At 43.3% G+C, this 25,872-nt stretch overlaps 1 protein-coding gene across 4 annotated transcripts in view; it reads left to right on the top strand.

Annotated features, from left to right (window-relative positions):
• EFR3A (EFR3 homolog A) overlaps positions 1–25,872 on the top strand; it is a 136,560-nt gene that overhangs the window by 62,761 nt on the left and 47,927 nt on the right. For all 4 annotated transcript variants that reach the window (XR_002907910.3, XR_003899966.1, XR_003899965.1 and 1 more), the window contains 3 exons: positions 488–609; positions 5,296–5,445; positions 16,870–17,007. Coding sequence is in view for 1 of the 4 variants with exons in the window: in XM_024196739.3 (XP_024052507.1) it covers positions 488–609; positions 5,296–5,445; positions 16,870–17,007 (410 nt within the window). In the remaining 3 variants the exon portion in view is untranslated. The remainder of the gene's footprint in view (positions 1–487; positions 610–5,295; positions 5,446–16,869; positions 17,008–25,872) is intronic.

The raw sequence follows: 25,872 nt of genomic DNA on the forward strand, positions 1-25,872 counted from the left end.
AGCTTGTTGACCTACCATTAGATTGCAAGGCCAGCTGTCTTGGTCTTCACAGATTTTATAAGATGATGGAAAATTACACTTAAAAAAAAATCCATTAGCTAAGCATATTAATTCAAAATAAGAAAAAATCACTTAGGATCGATAGTTTTCTGAGCTGGGCTGATATTTTTCTGGAGCATATTAGGGCAAGGCCTATTTACTCCGCCCCCCCCCCCCCCGTGTTTCCTTTTTGTTTTACTAGATTAACCAAATAAATCAGGATAAATTATTAATTCTGCTCTTATTGTGCAGATATTCTACACTGCATTGCAACATGAGGATTATTTTTTCTGTTTAATGTTTACAAAGTTGAATATTTAAATACTGAACAGCCACTTTTGAAAGTTCTGGAGTTAGAAACTAAAAAGCCTTCTAGTTCTCTTTTTGGAAACTTGTTACAAAAAGTTTTCTAATCGTTCTTTTTTTTTTTTTTTTTTTGGTCCCCTAGTTTGTCAAATTTGCCAACATTGAGGAAGACACCCCTTCATATCACAGACGCTATGACTTTTTTGTTTCTCGATTTAGTGCCATGTGTCATTCCTGTCACAGTGATCCAGAAACACGAACTGAGTAAGTACCAGTTTATATTGTATTGCTATGTACTCTGTGGAAAACTAAAGCAGAAGAGAAGTATACAATAGTTATAACATTCGGTGATCATTCAAGGAACTAACATTAGAACCTGTGCATTATTTCAGGAAAATAGGCCACGTACTGCAAGTCTTACTCAGTTAAAACTCCCAGTGTAGTTAAGTTTTACCTGAACAAGGACTGCAAGATTGCACCAAATATATTAAGGGACATAGGGTCAAGCCTACAACCATATGAGTCACATGAGAAGTCAGACCTCACAATTGAAGTATTGATTAACTGATACTTCAATCAGGAGGCCAGGGGGACCCCTGTTGATGCACCTGCTGCTTCTAAGGGGATCCCTGCTGCTACTCTAGGTTGGGGAAGAAGAGGGTCCCATGCTGCTGCCTCTGCTTCTCTGGAAGGGAATTGGGTAGACCTCTGCCACTGCATTTCCAAGAGGGAGGTGAAGCTGTTTGAGGAATGGAGGAGGGGAAGGGCTAGTATTGTGGTTCTCCTAGGGCACCAGGTTCCCTTCCAGTCCTGAGTAGTAGGCTTCTAACAAGTCTTCACTTACAAAGGAAATATTTAGTTTGTATAAGTAATCAAAATCCTTTACTACTACAATAGTACAAAAGTATATTATGGTATAAAATAAACTGTCTAAGCTTAGCTGAATTTTCAGTAGTGAACTTCCAAACAGTTACCTTTAGTCAGTTTATCTAAAGTATAAACATCATGGTGATTTTTGTATGTTAAAACGTAAATAGATATAGGAATGGATTTGCCAGCTTACCATAACATTTTCTGCTTTGTTTGGTAGGATCACTGTTAGTCCATTTTGTGTAGTGGGAGTGTAAGCTGTGGTTAGGGATGGCATTTTGTATATAAATTAGTGTAATTTAAGGGCCAGCATGTCAATAGTGTAAAAACACTTTAATTCATAAAACGTCAGTATATTGCACCATGGGCTTGTTTTTTAGTATTACATAAACACTACGTTTTTTGGTCTTTAGCTCCCTCTAGTGAAGTGTTCTCATTTGTTGTGTAAACTATGTATAAGCATTATTGAAAATACTCAAACATGTTAGAATTTGTGAGAACTTTTTTTATAGAATGATTTATAACTCCACTATATTGTTACCCTTTTTCACACTGTTAGGAGAATGATGTGCTACCAGTGCTGCTGTCTGGGGCCTCCTTGTGCTTTCTCTCTCAGGTTCTCTGGTCTTTGTTTCTTTCACAGATACACAGCCTTCGTAAAACAATAGCCAGCTAAGTCTCTTGCCTACGTGTTCCTTTGTTTTGGGTGGTGTGCCTGTTTTGGGGTGGGAGGTCACTGTTGCTTCAGCTACCAGGTTCCATAAGGGAGCGTAATGGCCTCTATATTTATTCTGAATGAAAGGTGGGTGTTACACCCACCAGCAAGGTTCATCCCAACCTATAACAATACTGATTTTTCCTGCTTTCATGTATTAGATTGTTCAGCTTGCCTTCAACACTAAAAATCCAAATTGTTGTTAAATATTTATAGTAGTCAGCATTGGGTGGAGGCCTACTCTGCTACGTGTAGTACAAAAGACACTTTCTTTGCTCAGAGGAGTTTAAGAAATAACTGAAATATTCATCTGAAAGCTGTATATTTTTATTAAGGAAAGCATACTCACAATGCATCTTCAGGGACAACATGAAGCTTCAGTGGTTGCATGGTCATTAAAAATAATCAACACTTATGGCACTTTTTACTTAGAACTCAAAGTGCTTTACGAGTTGTAAAGGTTAGATTAATAGATTCTAGGACTGGAAGGGACCTCGAGAGGTCATCGAGTCCAGTCCCCTGCCCTCATGGCAGGTCCAAATACTGTCTAGACCATCCCATCCCATATGGTCTTAGTTTCCTTATCAACTTGGACAAGGTCATAAAGCCTGCTGATCATAGAGATGGGGTTGGAACACGACTCTGGTAATTTCTAATCTTGTTCCTCACACCAACAGGAATGGGGATAGGTCCTGGCCTTAAACTAGAGTGTGTCCTAATACGGTTGTCATAAGACTGCAGACTTTGACAAATCATCCAGTAGTTCCAAATATCTAGTCTTTTTGAGACAAAACTAAGATGCAGAAGGATTTCAAGGTTAACATACATCTGATATGCTTACGATATTCAGATGTAAATCCAGCACCTTTTTTTGAGTATTGGAAGAGACCTCTTCTAGTGGAAGCTGGGCCATTCTCCTGTACAGGAATTATGCCAGAAGATGGAGGATTCATGTTCCTTCAGTACAACAAAAGCCCCAGCTTCATGGGGGGTTTCTGCACAACAGTGACAGTAAGGATATGAGGGCTGGGCCTATGGTGCTGCTGTATAGATCCACTGGCCTTTTCCCTCCCACATAGTGCAGGAATAAGTAGCTCTTCTCCCACTGTGATCAGAGGGGAAGTATACCTTCCTCCCGGTGTTCAGGGGCAGGATTTTGGTCTTAAATAATTTGCATTTTTCATGTCTACGTTTCCTGTCAGCCTGAAGTAACTCTGAATTGATCCAATTTAGTTTACATTATCATTGTGAAAGAGACTTCCCTAAAGGCTAGGATTTTTTTTTTTTTTTTAATGAAAGCTTAAATTCTGCAGAACCCTACTTTCCAGGACAAGTTTCCTACTCATGTTGGCAAATGAGCTAGCAAATTTTTCAGGACATTAAACAGACTCATATAACTCAGATTCTCAAGCTCCAAATTGATTCTAAGAGTCAGATTGAAAGAGCCTGTCTGTACAGAAATCTTAAACTTGGTGCTCATCACCTCCTTCTTAAAAAAAAAAAATTAGATAATCATAGGAGTTAACACAAAAGTTGCCATTAGGATGGACAATGAAGTCACTCAAGACGAACAAGTCTTCACTATGTAAGTACCTTTTGATAGGGGTGATTATTGGTACAACCATTACATGAGCAAAACTTGATTGTACACCAAAGATGTATAACTGAGAATTAAATGAGCATTCTTGATTAAAGTCGTGCTACTTTCCTGTAAAGAATAATAAACATCTTACTTCAAAAATGTTAATATTATGGATGACATTATGTGACTGAAACTTTCTGTGATGGAAGATTAAAATGCAGTGCACTTTAACTGTAATTCCTAGACTTCTTAAAATTGGAATTACAAGACTGCACTATACTTCTACTAAAGTAATAAACATGCATTTCTCTAGCTATTTGAAATGCATCCCAATCACATGCACATGCTGTCTCTACCTCTTACATTAACCATATTAAAGCTGTCTTGCACAAACTCCTAGAAACAGGTTTAGTTCTAGTACCGAATCCTAATTAGACCTGCAATAGATTATTCAGAATCATAGCCCCCTTATTTTCCTATAACTGTGTGCCTAGTGAATAAAGTGGCATTTATGAAGTAAAGCTTGGACTATTTTAGTTTAGTTTAGCAACTGTAATGTGACTAACCGTTAGCTTAGAGAAGTAAGAATCAAGGCCAGTGACCATATTCCTTTGTGCTGAAATTAAGATTTAAAATGGCTTTAAAGGTGTGATAAAATCTTTATTTTTAAAAAGTCCAATGATGCTAAATCTTCTCACCTCTTATAACTAGTAGCTTTCTTCATTTCAATATCTCTTCTCAAAATAAGTAAAAATATAAAAAAATAAAATAAAAAAAAAATAGCCATTGGCGCGTCAACATATTTAATATTTATCAGTTCGGTGCCACAAATATGAACCTTTTCTGTATAAAGTTGTGTTTTACATAGTTCCTTCTAAACTACACCTGTATTTATACTTATGGATTAGGAATGTAAAAATGTAACCAGTTAAGCTTGATGCTTATCGGTTTCTGTTAATGATTAAACTCCATCTGGGATCCCGGCGGGCAGCAGAGCGCAGAGCCAGCAGCTGGAATCCCCAGATGCAGGGCTGGCAGCGGAGCCCCGCCTAAAACGTTGGGGTGCTGCAGCACCCCCGGCATCCATAGTTCCCCGGTTAAACATTTAACCATGTAACGATAGAATTTTAGTCGGTTACATGGTTATTGTTTTTACACATTATTTACATCCTTCTATAAATGGCTGTAATTAATAGGACTAAGTCCTCAGTAGAGGTCCGAGCATATCAGTTTGTATTTTTTTGCAGTCAGCATTTTTGGTGTATTTGGTTGATAAATACAGATGGAAGTGCCCTTTCATGTTTAACTTTTATTCATTGATCAAGATACATGTAACTGTTCTAGCAATTCAGGCTGCCTTCCCTTTTCTGGCTTACTTCTGTCATTTCTAATCATTCTTGTAGATATCAACCTGCAAAAATCTTGAAAGATTAGCTCCTTCTTCTTTTTTGTAAGCCATGCACTTGGTGCTTTAAGAGGCAGTCTGTACAGTTGAACAATTTTATATATTTGTAAGTGTGCCTGAAGATCCATATCAGTACAACTTTTAAAGGCCATATATTGTTCTCATGTGTGCATGAGTTGCTTCCATCAGTGTCAGTAGGAGCCTTGTGTCCATTGAAAGGCAATATGTATGTCCTTAGCAGTTTTAACCAGCTTTCCAATTTAATTCCATTTTAGAGCTGAAATGAAATCCAAACTGCATAACCACACTGTCTAATAACGAAATAAATCATTGTCTTATGCTACGTTTCCACCTTTTGAAATTTCTTTTCTCTCCTAGGATCCGGATTGCTGGAATCAGAGGCATTCAGGGAGTAGTACGTAAAACAGTTAATGATGAGCTCAGAGCAACCATATGGGAGCCTCAGCATATGGACAAGATAGTTCCCTCGCTGCTGTTTAATATGCAGAAGATAGAAGACCTTGACAGGTATTCTGCACTAATTATCACTAATTCCGATTTTTTTTAAAGCAAGCTTTTCCTTCCCTGTTAGAGTAGCTCTCATTGTCACTACATACTCTTGATAAACGTGCATAACTTGTAGCATAGATATGGTTAACTGCTAATCTTCGCCTTGATAAACATTTTTTTCAACAATCAATAATTCAATTTTTCCAGATCCCATCAGACTGAAAATTGGTTCACAAATTCTTTATCCAGATACCTTTAAGCTTTTTAAAATTAAAAATCACTTGTATCATGCAGTGTCTGATATAAAAATCAGCAAATACCATTTTTGCCCAACTAAACAAACCTGTTTAAAGTTGAGATTTTTATTAATGTTTAGGTAGTCCTTAAAGCAGTTTCTGGGATTTTTCTTTTAGGGGAGGTGAAGTGGAAGCAAGATATGGAACTAAGGCACAAATGGCAGTTGAGCACCCAGCTGCTGTTGACTGTCAATGGCTCTTTGGCATCTAACTGCCATTTGTACTTTTTGAAAATCTCTCCAAAGATATTTATGAATGAAATCACTGTAGCTCTTGAGAATATACAACGGTTACTTTTCCAGTGCATTTTTGTATGTACCAGAATGTGTATCAAGTTTTTTTGTTTTTTTTTTTTCATAATATTATTGGAGCCATACAATTGCTGATAAATACTCTTCTGTGGAGCATGTATTACAGGCAAATGTCCATTCGCTAATCCTGTGGAATTGCGTCAAGCTAATTCCATTTGTGGAGGCATTCTTCAACAAATCTTTCTTCGTGGCTGAATCTGCCCCTTTTAAGAGCCTGCCTGTTATTAGCTCCGGTAGACTTTCTACATCTACACAAAGCAGTCATTTCATGCTCTCTCTCGTGCCTTCCTGCTTTTCTTTCCTGAACCTACAGGCCCTTTGTGTTCTCTCCTGCCTCACTTTTTCTTCCATTTCTGGCTGGCAGCACCTTGCTCCCCTTCAAAGCAGCAACAATTTCAAGCTAGGCTGGTACCAATGTCTCCCCACTTCAGATCAGTCATTGCCTACCTGCCCATTTTTCTACATGCTTCTCTGAGAGTCTTTGGAATACGGATTGCCCAGGCCTTTGAGGCACACAGCTGTCTCCATGTGGCTTTTACCCTTGGAAAAGTGGCCTGAACAAAAGCCAGTTGTTCCCAGGACCCTCGTGTTGCTGCTCTGAACGAGAGCAGCCTAGCCAGCCTCCACTGGCCTTGGGATGTCTGTGCTAGAAGAGAGGACTTCTCAGGAGCAAGCAGACAGAGACACCTCTACATTACCCCCTTTCAGGTTCCTCTTAACCTCTACCTGTGCTGAGAAGCAGACGTATGGTTAACTAAATTAGTACTTACTCATTAAAGAAATGAACGCAGAAAGACTCTGACTTAAATGGGGTTTGGGTTAGGCCTTAAAGGAGGTCATTTCAGATGGACCCTGGGGTAAAATTTATCACTTAGTGAGCAAAGGAAAGTAATATCTGAGGCTAACTGCTTATTTGAAAGATAGTATTCTAAAGACACTCAGCAGAAAAAAATGGCTAATGCTTTTCCAAGTGGCAAGTAAGTGGCTTTTATACATGACATAAAAATGGAAAACAATATTTATCAGTTGTTGACTCTTGGCCTTAAATGCTACAAATAATAATTTCTCGGTTTTTTTGCTATTGTGACTTTATACATGCAGAGGCAGAAGAGAGAGGCATCTTGAAGAGTAGGAGTACGAACCATATTGTTCTAGCAGATGGCATCAAAGCATTATGCAGGAAAGACCAGACTTTCCAGCCCAGCTGCATAGAGAATGAATAAATACACACTACCATCTTAAGGGAGAATGAAACATTTCTCTTGACATTGGTTGCTTTTAAGAAACAGTTATGGGCTCTTCTTCAAGTAGTGTGCCTGCGCCCTTGGTCTGAGATTTTTGGTAGCGGTGCCTGTTCGGCCCACACATGTGCCCCACACATGCTTGTGCCCCTCGCTGAGATAATATGGGACAGCACAGGCAAACTGCCCTCATTTCCTTCTCAACTGCCTTCGGCCTGAGATGGAGCCTCTGTGTGCCTGTTTTCTCTAATACTTCAAAAATTAGTTATCTTGTAGCGTTTGCAGTTGTTGGAATAGTTGTTTCTTTTTTATTTTTTTTTTTCCTAAAAAAAAAAAAAATATTCATAGAGATAATTTAAGAGCTTCCCCTTAGAGAAGTTTTTTCATTATTTTACTCTGGAATGCTGGTCTTCAAGAGGTGTCTCTCCTGCCGTGAGGCTATTCCGGTCAGTGATGGGCATTCCCAGTTCCTCTGCTGTTTGGGTGATACTCATATCCCCAGTAAGTGCAAGATCAAGTTAACATCCTAATGATGGAGCCTGCTTTAGGACCAGCTTCTAATCCCCATGGTGGAGGACTCCCCTCTACATAAACCTCCCAGTACTGCTAGCACCCCATCCACATCAAGGTCTTGGTCACTGGAGACCACTAGAGATGTAGGCAGTACCACGGCACGAAGTATATCTATGGTACTGAAGTCCTCATTGACATCTGCCTCTAGCTAGGAGGAGGTAAGGAGTAAATCTCTAAGAAATCTCAGTCACCGACGCACAAGAAGGCACAGAGACCTCAGGTCCCAAGAGGAGTTCCATGCAATCTCCAAATGATGCCGGCACTGCAAAGGTGGAGAGGAGTCCATTGTTTAGACAAACTGGGAATTGAGTTTGGGTACCTGCACCCACACCGGCAGAGACACTGTTAAGAGTTCTGACCCCGTCCCTGAGCAGCACTTGGTACCGATAACATGAAAATCAGTGGTACCAAAGACTGCTTAGCTACCTTTGCTACAGGTGGAATCGGAACCAATTTACTCACATGCCGAGCACTCAGTACCAGCTGCATCAGTATTGAAGCCATCTTCCACAGGTTTTCACTCGACTCTCTTTGATACCATGGATACCGCAAGAATTTAGGTATGCAAAGGACCTGATGGTATCTTCAGAGCCAAAGTTTCCTCTGTTAATGAGTGCTGGGGGTTTGTCAGCGACAGGAGTCTCTTGGTCACCAACCTCTCTCTCACCTAGAGTAACAAACTTGCCCTTGTCTGCTTTGCAAGCTGAACAGCTAGCTCCCCCCCACCCCCAACCTTTGGAGTATGTGCAGGGTTCCCTTGTCTATTCTAGGGGACAGTGCTCTCCTTCCTACACTGACGTGTTACAGGAGGATAGACTTCAAATGACACCCATGTGGCAGGAACACAGATGGATGTTTCCACCTATGCTGTTTGGGCCCCCTCAGTGGCTCTGGTGGGACCTGTGGACGTTCTATCGTCAACAATTTGCAGCAAGGTCTTTGCACCACTGAAGGGAACAGAAAAGGGACCATTCTTCCTCAACCTCCGCTACCACCACTTATGACAAAGGAGGAGACCTTTGAGGAGCAAGAAATAAGGGTGGTTAAGGAGATGACACCTCTTACTAATATTTCCTCCTTGTTGCCTGACGAAGCTGTCTTGCTTCCACCACCCTCTTAAGGTAGATGACGTTAGGCACTTTCAAGAACTGATGAAGTGAATTGCTGACACGCTTCAGATTCCCTTTAAGGAGGTTCAGGAGTCCTGCCATAAACTCCTAGATATTTTGCATACCTAGACATCTGCGAATTGTCATTCTGGTCAATAAAGGCTGCTAAGACAGTTTAGCAAACCCTAGCTGCCATACCACCTACTTGCAAGAGGGCAGATAAAAGGTATTATGTCCCTGCCAGAGAATCAGAGTTTTTATTTTCTCATCCAGCTCCACATTCCCTGGTAGTGAAGGCTTTTAGTGAACAAGGCAGATAGCATAGATCGAAGTCCACCCTTTACAGTAAGGATGACAGGAGGCTTGATCTTTTTGGTCCCAAATGCTATGCTTTAGCCACACTTCAGTTCAAGATAGCAAATTATCAGGAACTCATGGTCAAATATGATTATTTAAATTACAACAAACTTAATTCCTTTATTGAGCACCTGCCAGAGGAACATCGTGACCAGTTTAAGGCCATTGTAGGTAGGGTCAGCTCCTGGCAAAGATGATATTCCAGGCTTCCTTGGATGCTGCAGATACTACAGCACGATCTACACTCACTGCAGTGGTCAGGAGGAGAGTGTCTTCGCTGCAGCTGTTGGGCTTCCCAAGAGAGGTTGAGAGTACCGTCAAAGACCTGCTGCGGCCCCGGGGGCTCAAGCCGTGTGATAGGTGTGGTAATCCTATGCCCAGAGGGGATCTGCACGCCGCTTGTCTGAAGTGCCTGGGAGAGGGACATTTGCAGGACAAGTGTAGTATTTGCAGTGGCTTCAAGCCCAGAACCAAAAGTGGGAAAGGCTATTGGCTGAAACTCCTTTTAATGGAGTCTGCTCTCTGGCCTCAACCAGCACAAGAGGCGGCACCAGCAGCCTCATTGCACAGCGCACTGGCCTCGGTGCGGGACACCTCGGCACCGAGAAAGGACTCTCATAAGGAGCATCGGCACCGATTCCCAGCGCGGAAGGCCAGCTCATCGGTGCGACACCGATCACAATCCCCAAGCCGCATGAGAAGAAAAAGGCAGAGGGGGCCGTTCCCATGCCAAGAAGAGTAAACAGGACATCAGTGTGATGCGTCCCACACCGGGACACCAGAAGGCTGGTCCATTGGTCCCGTCACCGTTGACTCTGGCCTTTAGGGGAGGTCCGGTGTTGGTGGACTCCCCAGTCTGAGAGGTGTTGGAGGAGGACCTTAACCTTCCCTCCACACCAGACACTTTCAAGGCCGCGTGGGACTTGATTGCCATGACAGCACAGTCCCCTGCCTCGCATTCACTGGTTCAGGTGCAGACGGCACAAGCCCCAGCTCATCCTGGAGCATATGGACAAAACAGTTCCCTCGCTGCTTTTTAATATGCAGAAGATAGAAGACATTGACAGATATTATGCACTAATTATCACTAATTCTGATTTTTTTTTTTTTTTTTTTTTTTAAAGCAAGGTTTAGACTCTCTTCCAAGAGTAGATAGCTTTTCCTTTCCTGTTAGAGTAGCTCTCCTTCCTGGAGCACCGATACCCGGTACATCTGCTGCACCACTTTCGGCACTGACAGCGGCACCACCTATCTGGCACCGTGGCAAGCCCACCATGATGCAACACTGTTACCCATTGCCCTGGTGCCAGGTCAGGATCCACCTCTCCCTGGTCGGGCTTGGACTATTCCTCTGAGTCAGAGGCGGAGTTGTTCGTGTCCCGACACAGCCGGTACCGCTCAAGATCCTGGCACCGGTCTCGGCCCTGTAGAGCGGAGGACCCCTTGGTACCGATGGTGTCCTGGCCACCCCAATGGCAGGGCCCGGTACAATGGCCCTTTTGGACAGCTTGGGCCTATCACCAAGCCCAAGGGCATAGTTCCAAGGCGGCATCAGTAGTTTTCATTGCCTGTAGGTCCCCCCCTCCCCCAGGGCTCCTGAAGATCACGGGGTGCAGACCCCGGGCCCCCCAGATTGGGTTCGTTGTCAGAGCTGCCAACGCTTGCGGCTCCCGCAGCACTAGTCACAGCGGCAGTGGATGTCCCTGAGCACATCACCAGGGAACCGGAGGGGCAGGAAGATGCTGACCCACCTCAAGCCTCATCTTCCTCTCCGCATGAGACAGTAGTGGGCACTACTATGTCCCTCCCGGCAATGGACATGAAAGCCCACCAGGACCTCCTTAGGAGGATACCCCAGGACCTCAGTATGCAAACTGAGGAAGTTGTGGAGGACTTGGACCCAATGGTCGACATATTCTCCCTGGAGGATCCCTCCAGGGTGGCACTGCCTCTTATAAAAACTGTACAAAACACCACGAAGGTGCTCTGGCAGACCCCAGCCTCTATACCACCTACACCCGGGGTGGAGAGAGGCGTTACTTTGTCCCACAAAAGGGGTATGAGCACCTCCTCACCCACCTCCAACCGGGGACCTTGGTGGTGGATGCAGCAACGAGCCCGCCCCTAAAAATAAGGACGCCAAGAAGCCCGCCCCTAAAAATAAGACAAGCTTAATTTCCTTACCTCACGAAACTCAGCCCTCATTCTCCGTGGCAACTCCCAGTCAAACCTCAACTGTGTCTCAGGATGCAGGTCAGATGCTTCACCTCAATCTGAACGTTCTTTAACAGCAAGCGTAGTTCCTCAATGGTTCTTGGGACTAGAGTCCGCTTGTTCATGGGAAGTACAAAATGTACAGGGACACACATCTCAAAGAATTCCAAGTACCTCACAGGGTTAGTAACCTCTCCTTTCCCACTAATCAGTGCTGGTTTCCTGAGCCCAGAAATGGCACTGCATGGTGTGAAGCTGCTTCAGGAACGGCTCCTCTAAAATCAGCTGCTCTGTGTCATCCTCTTCATCATCCTCACCCCACTGAAGCTGCTGGTGCTACTGGACAGTTGCTGTTGCCACATCATCTGCTGGGTGGTGCAGCAGGCAAAGTCCAATTCCATCCAGCTTTAAGTGCCGAAATGCAGCCCAGCCTGCCTCTGTATATTCACAGTTACCAGCATAGAGGTGCAGCGCAGCGCATTGTTTGGTCCATGCTGGCCAACAGAAATACGAAAATGGGGCTAACCCACCCAGAAAAAGAGCATGGGGCAGAGAAAGCAGAAACCTAGGGTTTTTTTGTTTATTTTTTTAAGAATTTGAACCCTCCTGGTTTCTGCTATGCATCCCACAATGCAGAGAGAAAAATCCCAGAATGCATACTACTTAGCAGCAAAACAAAGGACCATAGAAGATCCTCCAAGAACTCCACGTGCTTAGTGTACACAACGATGCAAATTGAAAAAATGCACAGCCGTCCTGTATGCATGCTATTAGCGTGGCTTACGTACTGCAAGTTAAATAATGGCATCAATGTGGTTTAACACCCTCAACCCCACCCCACATGTAGGCAAACTCAGACTTGCTGCATCTTATAATTCTAACAGTCATTTATTCTTTTTCACTACTGCACTTTTATACTTTATTACAGTTCTGTATTACAAGGGAGAAATGTACTATCTAATTTCTAGTATATGTATAATATATTCTTTTTCATAAGCCTGAAACATTCCTCCTCCTCATGGTTTCTAGAATAAATGCTCAAAGTAGGGATTGGAAGAGGTCTTATGTAGTTTATTACAAGCTGAGCAGGCATTTACCACATACCCATTCATAACAGATTCTTTGATAGCTGCAGTGGAAAAATGGCAAAGTTCTCTGCAGTGAAACATTGTCATGTACTCAGGGCTGGATTAACGCAGAGGCTAGGGATGCAGCTCAGGACCTTGGATTATAAGGCGTCTCCAAAATGTATCACTTACTGCATTGTTTTTCAGTTGGCAACCTGAGACACAGATCTGGCCTACAATGGTCTTCCATTTGCCTGGGCATCAGCTGTTCCTTCATGCCTTTTGGGAAGCAGCAGCCAACCAGACCTGCTCTGGAAACAGCAGAGTTCTTTTCCCTTTCCCTGAGGAGTCTAGCCTATTCTCACAGGAAGGGAGGGGGCTTACAGGAGGGGAGGAGGGAGCGGAAGGAGCCCTGCAGCTCAGGGCAAGTCCACGCCCTTCGCTCCCCCCCTCCCCCAACTTGTGTGAGCAGAGTTGGCTCCTCTGCTCCTCTCCCCTCCCTCCCTGTAATACCTGTCCTAAGAAGGGAGAGGTTGGTGAAGAAAACCCCTGGAGCTGCCCTCTGCCTGGAAGAGGGGCGGGGAGACCCCGCTGCATCCCTCCCCCACTCTGGGAGAGGGGGGTGAAGAGTCCAGTAAGAGCAGAGGTGGGGCTGGGCACAACTTGGGGGAGGGGCACATGGGAGGGGCTAGAGGGCAGAACTTCTGGGGAACTGAGTTGATGGGAGCAGGGCAGATGCACTTCAGTTTATTTTCCCTCTGTTTACGGTCAGGCTATGTATTTAATTTAGAAACTTTTCATGTGCATTTAAACACATTGGAGCTAGACCGTGTTGCTACATTTTGACTTAAGTGCTTTATCAGATACTTATGCAACTTAAAGTGATCTGTAATTGATATGCTTTCAGTTAATTTGATTGGTACTGTGCAGCACCTTTCCGAAAAAGACTGCGAGCAAATGTCAATATTTCAGGCTGTAAGAAAAGAAAATTAGATGTCCGTTCATTTCTTATGAGTTTAACGTCTAATGTGAATTTTGTAGTTTTAATAGAATTTATATTAATAGCATGCTGTTTTAATAACATTACAGTGTATTTGTGTAAATAGTTATTTGCAACATTTCATCAGAATATTGTCTACTGGCATGCTTAATTTTTTTATGTTGAGATTAATAAATAGTCTGGCATACCACTCTTGAAAGGTTGCAAGCCCTGGCCGGTGGCAGGCTCACTAGAGAGCAAACACCTGAAAAGCCCTTTGGCCCTAGAGAGTGCCCTTTAGCCCACCAAGATTTGGACATTGCCTTATCTGGCCCACCAGAAAATGTAATTGAATATCACTGTTGTAGGTAATTAAGAAATTGAAGTCGTAGCATCACTATGTATATTACTACCAGTTATGTGCTGAAATTAAAATGGTTTTGTTCATTTTAATTTTCATTCAGCTTTACAATTGGTATATCCCGTTTAAAAACTGGAACTGAAATAACCAATATAACTTAACAATAAAGTGGTTGGCATTGGGCATAAGCGGTGGTAAAACACAAACTCTATGTCTACACAGCAATGAGCCTCCCAGCCTGGGTCAACAGACTTGGACTAGCGGGGCTCGGGCTAGCACTCTAAAAATAGGCTGTGTAGACAGTGCTTTGAAGTTGTGACTCAGGCTCTGAACCTCGCTGCACCTTCAAAGCACTTTCTACACAGCTATTTTTAGAGCACTAGCATAAGCCTTGCTAGCCTGAGTCTGTTGACCCAGGCCAGGAGGCTCGCTGCTTCAGGCTATATAGACTTACCCTCTAATAGCAAATCCAGTTTTTTTTCCCATTCTGTTAGACAAGTGTCCTCATGATCTCCTCTTTTGCACCCTAAAAGTGTTTGGCAAGCGTCTAATTATTAACCACCTACTTAGTATTGTAGCTTCTAAAATATTGACCAGAGCAGAGGCACTTAGGCTTGACTATGTAATTTTAGATCTCGATGGCCTTAAACCACAAACCTTCTGCGAACACTGGAAAGCCTTAGAGCTGTGAAGTATGTTGTCATTTGACTAAAATGACATTTCTTTTCAACCTCTGACTTTGTGATACTCATAGGCTATAGCTTTAAGCTACTGAAAACTATTAAATATGGCGTGCCTCTTTTGATTGACATTCTTTGTAAATAAAGTTAACACACAAGCATTGTGTTTCCGGAATTGAATATACTTGCAGACTTTAAGGTCTGCAGGATCTAGCTGTGATTGTTATGTGGGCAGCAATGTTCTAATTAGTTCCGTCAATTTTTTTTAACCTGGAAACCAACTGTTACTGCAAAAGTACTGGAGTTTTCATTTTACACTCACCCACCTAATGAGGATTAAGCGGTGGGCGAGTGAAGGAGATCATTAGTCACTTTGTTCTTACCAAAGTTTTGCCCAAGTTCTTGCATAGATTTGGGGCTTTTAATTTATTTTGAAATATAATAAATACATACAAGTAAATCTTAGCTATGTTACCAAAAATATTTTATGCAGCCTGAAACATCGCATAACTTTTGCTTTAAATTATTTTCGACCTGTCTGTTATATAGGCTTACGGTATGTTCCTGTTTATCCAAAACCCCATTATCCGAATGTCCGCATTATCTGAATCCCTTCCTTGTCTCCCAGCATGAGATACAGGCCCTCTACAGCGTGTATCTCATGCTGGGGGATAAGGAAGGCATTTGGATAATGTGGACATTCGGATAAAAGACCCTGACTGCAAGGGGGAGGACAAGCCCTCAACCGTGAGAGAGGCTGAATGACTCCTGCAGCAGCACAAGGAACCCTCTGCAGCCCAGCTGTCATGGAGGGGAGTCAGTGGGGCCATGACAGGCTTCTGCTCTTCCCTGCATGGACTGCAGCCTTCCTTGCATCTTGTGCCTGCAGGGATCAGGTGTCCACCGACCCTGTGGCAGCGCAGGAACCCCTCCGCCACCCTGCCTTCATAAAAGTGGGTGAGCAGGACAGAGCAGAGACCTCTAGTTAGGACTGCAAGGAGGAGGATGAGCCCCCAGCCATGGAGGGGGCCACCTGCCGCTGAATGGCTCCTGCCCACTCAATAATCTGAATTCTGATTGGATGAAATACATAAAAAGGCATTAAATAAAGTACTGTGTTTTATAATACTTTTTTCTGCTATACTTAGGGGGTTATGTAAGACCAAGACCAAGAATGGCTCAATTTCTTTGGATATTTCTTTGGATTTCTTTGGATAGCTGAGTTCAGGGCTGATACAAATACAGCTGGGGCTCCTTCAAAACTGTTTGACTTGTTCTTCTTTTACAAGACACAAGGTTCATTGCAGAAACTTTTTGTCCCATTTGCCCCAAAGTGCTCTAATAAAAGCTGCATGTGAAAGGGGAAGGCAGCAGAGAGTGTATTCACCAATTATGTTTTTTTGGAGTGAGTTACAGCAGGGGGTGGAGGTTCCTTCAGATCAGGAACCTCCATCCAATTCCTTTAGATAAGGATGGAACCCTTCAGATAATGTAAGGATTGACAGAATTGTCTGAATTAAACCTAACCAAATTATATAGCTAACGAGTGGATTTGATCTTGCCAAATAGGTTTTAGACTTAAAGCTATCTAGGATGAAAGGGCAACCATTTGTTCACCAGGTTTCTCAGTCCATAGACAAATCTACAATACTAGATGTGATAGTGTTACTGGACAAGTAACATGTCAAAACTCAGTATTGATAGCCATTGTTTTGCCTCCTGTCAGTTACTGGTCCTATAACTAAATTATTTATTGAACCCCTACAGTTTGCTTGGGGGAGAATAGATATGTAAAGACTGACATTCAGTCTCTGCTCCAGGTAATTCACAACCTAGTACAGACACAGATAAAATTGTTGAGCCACAAAAATACACAGGGCTTGACTAGATGGACAGTTAGTGCACAGTAGGCTGTGATTGTAAATTTACAGCACACTAACGTGCAGTGCACTAACTGGCTACGTGAAACTGGAGTAGATCAAAGCACGCTATACTTTTAGTGCGCAGTAGCAGCGTCCACATGGCTAGTTAGTGCCTGACATTATACTGCACTCTAGGTTTACATCCCAGCTTGTCGTGCACTGTCTGTCTTGGAACAAGTTGGATGAGATATCTTGCAGAGGTCATTGTTGAGTGGCTTTGCATAAGTCAAGCACTTGAATACTAGATGGATCAGAGCCATAAAAGTACCTAGGGATAGGTGTATGAGTAACAAGTAAGAATAACTCCAGTGCAACTTTTTTCTTTGTTTCAGTCGAATTGGCCCACCCTCTTCCCCTACAGGAGGAGAGAAAGAGGAGAACCCTGCTGTGCTGGCCGAGAATTGTTTTAGAGAACTGTTGGGCCGAGCAACCTATGGGAATATGAACAATGCTGTTAGACCAGTTTTTGCGTGAGTAGAAAACAAATATCAAAATGACTGTCCTAAAAGTTGGAAGTGTGTTTAATATTTCAATAAAAAAGATTAACAGTTTTAATACTAATGACAAACTTCTTCACTGTATATATGAAGAGCTTCTCTTGAAGTATTCTAATCTTTCTTCCCTGCCCATCACTCTGATCAGGTCACTTTGAATCCTTTCACTGGCTCCTCCTGTTTCATCTCATAAAATTCTACCCTATAAAATTCCTTCTCGTCCCCTTTTTCAAGGCCCTTCATAAATCTGTCTGTCCCAGCTAGATGCCAGCCTTGTCTTCCCATCTGTTCACTTTCCCCATGCAGCCCCTGTACTACAGTGCCCTGGATGGGTTGTCGCCAGTGGAGACTGAACTTGGGTTTACTATTTTAATTCAGCAGTCTTCCTCCACTGCCTGAGCTAAAAGACCCAACTCTATTTGCTCAAAGACCATAGCCAACTCATAAACTGCTGTGGTCCACCCTCCAGAAGGGAACAGTCCACATTCATTCCAGTAAGCATGGGTTACACATGGAACACCCCTCTGAATTAATACATATGGATACTACTTACCCTTCCTTAAAATCCCTCTTCAAGACCCACCTCTGCTTGTGAACCTACGGGAAATCAGCCAGCTGATAATGGTTTTGTTGTGCATCAGTCAGGGAAAGCTAATTATATTAAAGTGTATTTGGTACCTTCAGTGATGTTTGGCTTGTGCACGGAACTCACTGATGTAACTGTTCTCCCCATCATCTTTTCCTGCCTTCTTATTTTCACTCTTGTTATTTTTGTCTCAGATTAAATGATAAGCTCTTTGGGTCCAGAACTGACTCTTTTGCTGTGTGTTTGCATAGCATCGAGCACAGAGGGGCCTGATACTGCTTTGGGCCTCTACGTTAGCACCAATAGAAATAAAGAGCTAAATCAATAGAAATAATGTCCTTCTTGCAGTTAATCTATTAAAGTAATATTTGTTTATTTTTATGACCACCCAGGTGAAGTTCATACATTATAAATGCAGATTATGCATACTTTCAAACACATTTGGGAATTGTTAGTTGTCCATAATGCATTTTAACCAAAGTGCAGAGGTTACATACTGAAATGGAAGGGTGTTCCACCAACATTTTGCTAAGTAAATAGCTGAATATCAAAAGTGAATGAACTGTAGAAACTGGCATTTATATTCCAATAATGATTTCACAGTGATCTAAATTACTGAAAGCAATTTACACCACATGGAAAGACCTGGGAGGAAATTGGAGCAGTTACTGTTTTTGGTGCTGCATATTCTGACATCAGTATTCATACTGAAGAAGCTAATTCTGAAGATAAAAGTTGTTTGTGTTTTCCCCTTAGAAATGGCACCGGTTCTACCTTTAGTTAAGTGACACAACTCCCAGTGACTGCAGTAGGAGTTGCAGTGGTTTACTGGGCCTACTTCTACATTCAAGGACAAGTCTGCATAGTAACCAACAATCTTCAAACTTTGCAAATCCATCCCTGGTTAATCAGTCCCAGTCAGTGTGCCAGACCATGCAGCCTACAGCCTGAGGGGTCATCTACTGCACAGTTCTCCTGCAACTGCAGAGCTCAGTGAAGAATAACCATTAGGCCAGCTAGTGTCTGATGCCTCTTGCTTTACTATGCCTCTGAGTTAAGCCCTTTGAAGCCTTGGTGAGGAAGCAGTATAACAGCCACCCTCTCACTGCATTGACCTTAAATTCAAAAAGTTATCTTGTGCGTAAAAAGGTTGGAGACCACTGCTCTAGACATAATGCCTGGGATAGTCCTCAAACTCTAGTAGCACATCTCGCAGTCAATGCAAATAGCACAATTTTATGATCCACTATGGGGACAGCAAGCCATGATCATCTAGGGCAGTGGTCTCCAAACTTTTTACGCCCAAGATCACTTTTTGAATTTAAGGGCACCCCAGGATTTCCCCTGCCTCTTCTCCAAAGCCCCGTCCCGCTCACTCCATTTCTCCCCCCCCCCCCCCCCCCCCCCCGTAACTCGCTCTCCTTCACCGTCACTCACTTTGACTGGGCTGGGGCAGAGGGTTGGGGTGCAGGAGGGGGTTCAGGCTCTGGGCTGCAGCCGAGGGGGCTCTGAGCTGAGTCTGGGGCAGGGGGTTGGGGTGCAGGAGGGGTGAGGGATACAAGGTCTGGGAGGGAGTTTGGGTGCTGGAGGGGGCTCCGGGCTGGACCAGAGTGTTGGGGTGCAGGAGGGGGTACAGGGTGCTGGCGCTGGGATCGGGAGTCAGGGCAGGGAGTTATGGTGCGGGAGGGGTATGAGGTGCTGGCTCTGGGAGGGGGCTCAGGGCTGGAGGTTGGGGTGTGGCTTTCCTCTGGGCAGCACTTACCTCCGGCGGCTCCCGGTTGGTGGTGTAGTGTGGCTGCCGCTAAGGCAGGCTCCCTGCCTACCCTGGCCCCACGCCGCTCCCGGAAGGGGCCAACGCGCCCCTGCTGCCCCTGAGGGGCAGGGGACACGTGGCTCTCTGCATTGCCCCTCTCTGCAAACACCGCCCATCAGCTCCCATTGGCCACAGCTCCTCTTTCCCGGCCAATGGGAGCTGCGGGGGTGGTGCTTGCAGAGAGGGGCAGTGCGTGGATGGAGACCTCTGCCCCCGGGGTCACATTGGCCACTTCCAGGAGCGCCGTGGGGCCGGGGCAGGCAGGGAACTACCTTAGCAGCAGCCCTACTATAGCATCAGAGATCGCGATCAACTGGGAGATCCTCTAGGATCAACCAGTCGATCCCGATTGACTGGTTGGTGACCACTGATCTAGGGGAATAGAAATAATGTGAAGTTGAATTGCATCCAGGGTGTAATATTGTAACTAAAATAAATGGTGGTTGTCCTTATATGTGTTTTTAACCCATGTAAGGAGGAATTAGTAACTTGCTTTAATTTTATTTTGGTTCTTGTTTAAAAAAAAAAAAAAACCTACCAAATTACATCTTCCATTCGTGTCTCCTGTTGATTATTAAATTAAATTAAATTAATGGAGATATCCCATCTCCTAGAACTGGAAGGGACCTTGAAAGATCGAGTCCATCCCCCTGCCTTCACTAGCAGGACCAAGTACTGATTTTGCCTCAGATCCCTAAGTGGCCCCCCTCAAGGATTGAACTCACAACCCTGGGTTTAGCAGGCCAATGCTCAAACTACTGAGCTATCCCTTCCCCCCACAATCATAATACTTTGTTACATAAAATAAAAAGTTGCTTGAATATCAGTCAGATGCTTTCTTTGTTAGTTCCATTTTATAGCAATGCTTTTTTCTGTCATAGTAGCCTTTTCCTTTTCTCAGCAGTAAAATGGAAATGAAAGACTTTAGTTCTGCTTATCTTATTTTTTAAGTCAGCATACTGCTGTGAAGTGCTAATGCCTTTAAGATGTGCCATGCTGTTAATGCCTTTCCTCTGACTAAAAGGAAACATTTCTGTATTTCTTTCATTGGGCTGTTTTAAAAAAAAGGCTGGGAAGTGGGAGGTTATTCAAAAGAGAACTTTTATAACCTGTCCGGCCAATGATTTGGTAAATTTTATTTCCCATTTTAAAATAAATATAGAGGGAAATCTTTGTATTAATTACTTGTTTTGGTTAATGAGGACATATAGAAGCTGGAGTGTCAGATTCTGAAATGTATATACTTTTTTCTCATATTTTTAGTCTGTATATATTACCAGAGATGCATTGCCTGGAAGTATGAGCTCCCTTCTCATCACATCAAACACAAAGAAGGAGTTCTTATTAACAAGGCCCTTCCAATTTTAGCTCCTCATACTTAACCATTCTCTTATTTCACCATGTTGTGACTTTCACCCTTTGTTTTAATAATGATGGTAAGCTCTCTCTCCTGCTTTGTCCACTTCTCCCAGAGATAACTTTTTGCTGCCCGTTATGTGTGGAATGCCCTCCAAAAATCATTTCACACATCCAGAAGTCTGTGTTCCATCAGATACTTTGGCATCATAGTAGAGATCTTAATGATGATGTCTAGACAAATTGCTTGTTAGTATCTCCTGAACAGGTATTAAAAAAGAAACTTCAAAGCCTGAGGATTGTACAATTAGTTAAAAATGTATATTAAACTTTTGTTTTCATTGTTGTCACCCTTTCCCTGCCTGTATTTGTCCCTATTTTTAGGTTGTAAATTATTCAGGGCTTGAACTGTTTTTTATTGTATGTTTGTACCATATCAAATATGAGTGCCTGATCTTGTTCGGGGCCTCTGGATGCTACTGTAATACTTATTCTACTTCGAGTGATTAGTCTCTAAGGTGCCACAAGGGCTCCTCGTTTTTGCACATATACATTCCACTTTAGGTTTAGGGCACCCAATTCATTTGAGTACTAGACTTTTGCCAGTATTACCACTAGGTAGCGCATGCTCTTCTTGTGCATCGAGCTGAAGACAAAAAAGGGGCATGTCTACCACCCCACTCTCAGTTCCGTCTCAGCGCCCATTGCAAAAGTTGGAGCACCTGTAGCTTTTGCTTCAATTTGCCAGCTTTAAGTCTTCAATGTATATAATTCTCAGTCTTAGTCTGTCAGCACTGCTGGCACCACTGTCGCTCCCAGCACCATTGACATCATCTCTGCCAGTATCTTATGCTGGTACTACTGACATCGATTAAGAGTGCAGCATTCTATCCACCTTGTCCTCAGGCTTCTTCTGACCAGCAGGTCTCGTGCTTCTCTTTCCAGATGAGTCCTACATCTCCTCATGAGGCCTGTACTTTTATTCCCCTCTTAGATCTTGTCCAGGGGGCATGAGGCAGAAGGAACAGGACTGGAACTCTTAAAAAGAGGTTCCTGTGTGATACCCTCTCCTATGGTCTACTCAGGGAATAGAATATCCTCCATGACCCTACTAGTCTTGGCCTGCTCTGAGGGAGTCTAGTCCTCCATCAGAGTTACAGTCCAAGAGGAGAGTCAAGTGCAGGAAATCTCTGGAGAGACTCCTTCCTCCATCAGCTGTACTAAATCCTGCTGAGGAAGGGGAATTAATGGAGGAAAGCCAACATGTCTTCTCTCCTTACTCCCTGCCCCAATATTTTACCCTGTTCCGGACATGAAGCAGTCACCCCATCTCCTTCTCCAGAAAACTTTAAAGTCTTTCAGGACTTGATGAGAAGAGTAGCTTCTTCTCAGGGTGTCAGGCTGAGCTCGTACAAGAAAACCCACACAGCCTCCTTAATATTCTATAGGCCCCTGCCCCGGGAAGGGTTGCCCTTCCCATTAATGAAGTCTTGCTAGAGCCAGCGAACATTCACTGTCCTCTATGCCGTGTACAGCCAAGTGGGTGGATAGAGGTTACCAAGTCCCTCAGCAGGACTTTGATTATTTCTTTACCCACCCAGTTTCTGACTCATCTGACACCAATAAGCACTCTCAGCAGTCTCATCTAAATCTGCTCCTGATAAGGAGTACAAGAGACTGTACAGTAACTAAATGGAGGTTTTCTGTTTAGGTGCAGTCTTAACCCATACCACCCCATCACACAGAGATCTCACATGTATTATACTTTTTTACACTTGGAATCTTCTGACCTATCAATTAGTGCTGTGAGAGTCCACTTGGTGTCAATATCTGCTTTGCATCTGCCAATAGACAGGTTTTCTGTCTTCTCTCACCCTCTGGTTTCCAGATTTTTGAAAGGTTTAATCAGCATCTACCCACCTGTGTCTGATTCAGTACCTTTATTTGATCTTAACTTAGTCCTCTCCAGACTAATGGGTTCTCCTCACTGTCTCTGTTGTCTATGAAGAAGGCATTCCTGGTGGCAGTCATCTCTACAAGGAGAATTTCAAAACTTCGAGCTCTCTTTGCTCATCCTCCTTTCAAAGTTTTTCATAAAGACAAAGTTTCTTTTAGGTCACACCCTTAGTTTATGCCAAAGATAATTTCGGCTTTCCACCTGAATCAAATGTTTCATCTTCTGGTGTTTGTTTTTTTCCGCCCCAAGATCTCACTCTTCAAAAGCGGAAGAGACATTCCATACCTTAGACGTTTGCAGAGCACTAGCATTCAATCTGGACTACACTGTGTCCTTCAGAGCTCTCTGAGGTCCTTTGTAGCCTAAGCTGAGAAAGTTAGAGGCCAACTGGTAACAGCTCAGCAAATTTCTTGTTGGATTTCTGACTGCATTAAGCAGTACTAAAGTCCTGAAGGGTAACAGCTCAGTCTACTAGAGCTCAGTCTGCTTAATCAGCATTTCTGAGCAACATCCCTATAGAGAATATCTGTAAAGCATCCACATAGTCATCTGTTCATACCTTTTCCAGATATTGACATCACTCAAGCCTGTAGAGATAATGCCAATTTTGGCAAGTCAGTGCTACAGTCTCTTTTCAAGTGATCTGAAGTCCACCACCTGCAAGAGAACTATTGATGAGTCGCTTGCGATGGAATGTACACCTCTACCTCGATATAACGCTGTCCTGGGGAGCTAAAAAATCTTACCGCGTTATAGGTGAAACCGCGTTATATCGAACTTGCTTTGATCCACCAGAGTGTGCAGCCCCGCCCCGCCCCCCCGGAGCACTGCTTTACCGCATTATATCTGAATTCGTGTTATATCGGGTCGCGTTATATCGGGATAGAGGTGTGTGTGTATATATACAGGTGGGAAGAAAAGTTACTTATCTGTACAGTAACTGTTGTTCTTTGAGATGTGTTGGGTACATATATATTCCATGACCCTCTTCCCTTTCCCTACTACATTGGACGCTACATATACAGGAATGTAGTGGACACACCCCTTTTATGTTTTTGTCTCTGCACACAAGGAGAGCGGGGTGCATGCACTGCTTAGTGGCGCTGCTGGCAAAAGTCTCCAATTAGAAAATGTTGGGTGCACATACACCTGTAGTGGAATGTATTTGTGCACAACACTCCTCAAAAACTGTTACTTTATGGGTAAGTACCTTTTTTGTTTTGTTTTTTTGTTTTTTTAAAAACAGAATATTAGTTTTTTTTCCTTTGAGTCCTCTGGCCTTTTGTCCAGATTGTTAGGATCTGTAATGTGGCATGATGTTCAGGGCTTTTGCCCCTTGTATTCCGTAGTGGCTGATTTAAATAAAATATATTAGGCTTCAAGCGCTGTGCTTTTTGAAAGGCAAAAGTGTTAATTACTAACTAGTGGGCATTATCTAGATGTGTCAGTCATCTGCTAGATGCTATATGCACCAGTTTCATATCCAGGGCACAGAAAAGGTGGAGTATGAGCTCCATCTGTTCATCCTGGAATATTGGTTTAACACCAACAAGTCTGATTCTGGGGACCTGGACAAGTCCATGGCCAGAGACCCTCCTCTTCCTGAGACAAAGAGGAAGTAGAAAGACAAATCCAAGCCTCATACATTGAAGGCTATTCTAGAAGCTCAAGCAAGCATCCAACCATGTGAGCTCAAGGCCTCAGATCTCTCTAGTGCAGAGGCGGATGAAGGAGGGAGAAGGTTTTCCAACTGCTTAGGGGATATAATCTTAGATTGTAAATTCTGAAGGGCAGAGACTGACTCTTAATGTTTATACAGCATCTAACATACTGGCTTCTCAAACTTTATTGGGGCCTCTATATGGGTGCTACTATAATAGAAATATTTCTTAACCATATACCTACATTTGGTACTTTGGCTTCCACAAGAGGATCAGTATTTCCTACATCTGCAACAGCTCACCCTAGTCACTCTTAACTGTGAATGTGTCGGTGCCATTTTATGCATATGCTTCTTTTAAACCAGTGGTTCTCAAACTTTTATACTGATGACCCCTTTCACATAGCAAGCCTTTGAGTGTGACCCCCCCCCTTATAAATTAAAAACACATTTTAATATATTTAACACCATTATAAATGCTGGAGGAAAAGCATGGTTTGGGCTGGAGGCTGACAGCTCGCGACCCCCCATGTAATAACCATGTGACCCCCTGAGGGGTCCCGACCCCCAGTTTGAGAACCACTGTTTTAAACTGTCTTATTGACAATCACACAGGAGTAAGTCACTCACAAAACCAATTTATAACATTGATTCTTCTGTGGAGATTGTGGTCTCAACAGAAGAAACTCCTGGCTTTTTCACTTGGCTATCTGTGTTGTGGGCCAGAAGAGTTTTGAGGACTTACTATATATAATTGCTGAAGATAGAACAGGAAAGGTCACAGACTCTTCAATATTCTCAAGACTTTTCAGAAGGTAAGGTGCCCTTGTAAACTAATAATGGTTTCCTTTAGCCAATAAAAGGTCTTTGGCTTACTTCTGTTTCTGCCTTCTGTTGCCAAAAGAAATAACACACCAGGAACTAAGCAAGACTCAACACCTTCCTGTCCCGTCCCCCCCAATACTTTTAATATATTGTATTCTTATCTTATATTTAGAAATGTGCCCAGTGTATGACGTCTGAGCCTAGTTACATAAAACAATTTCTCCTATAAAATATATTGCCAATGAAAAGAACCGTTGATGAACAACAGTTCCACCCATTACATCAGCTATGGTTCCATAAAGGCAAGGATTATTGACCAAGCACCATCCCAATCCTTACTACTGTGAACAGGGCACATTTCAGATAATCTAAAATGGAGGGCTGAGCAGGGGGTTGAATACAAAATGGAGTGATATAAAAATGCATTTTTGAGGGGGGGAAATTCTTTAAAAACCCCACTAAAATAAGGAATCTGGGAAGTCTGCCCAGGGAGAAGGCAAGGGCCCTTCTGATATCCAGTGACTGAGAACTGGATTCCTCTCTGGAGGCATGAGGTTTTGGGTAAAACAGGGGCAAGTGAATCTCCTGGGTAATGAGATATTCTAAGGAGACCTGGGGAGGAAGCATGGATGGGGGCATAGTAT

Source organism: Terrapene carolina, unplaced genomic scaffold (genome assembly GCF_002925995.2).
Source record: "Terrapene carolina triunguis isolate 2854851 unplaced genomic scaffold, T_m_triunguis-2.0 Scaffold58, whole genome shotgun sequence".
Taxonomy (NCBI): Eukaryota; Metazoa; Chordata; order Testudines; family Emydidae; genus Terrapene; species Terrapene triunguis.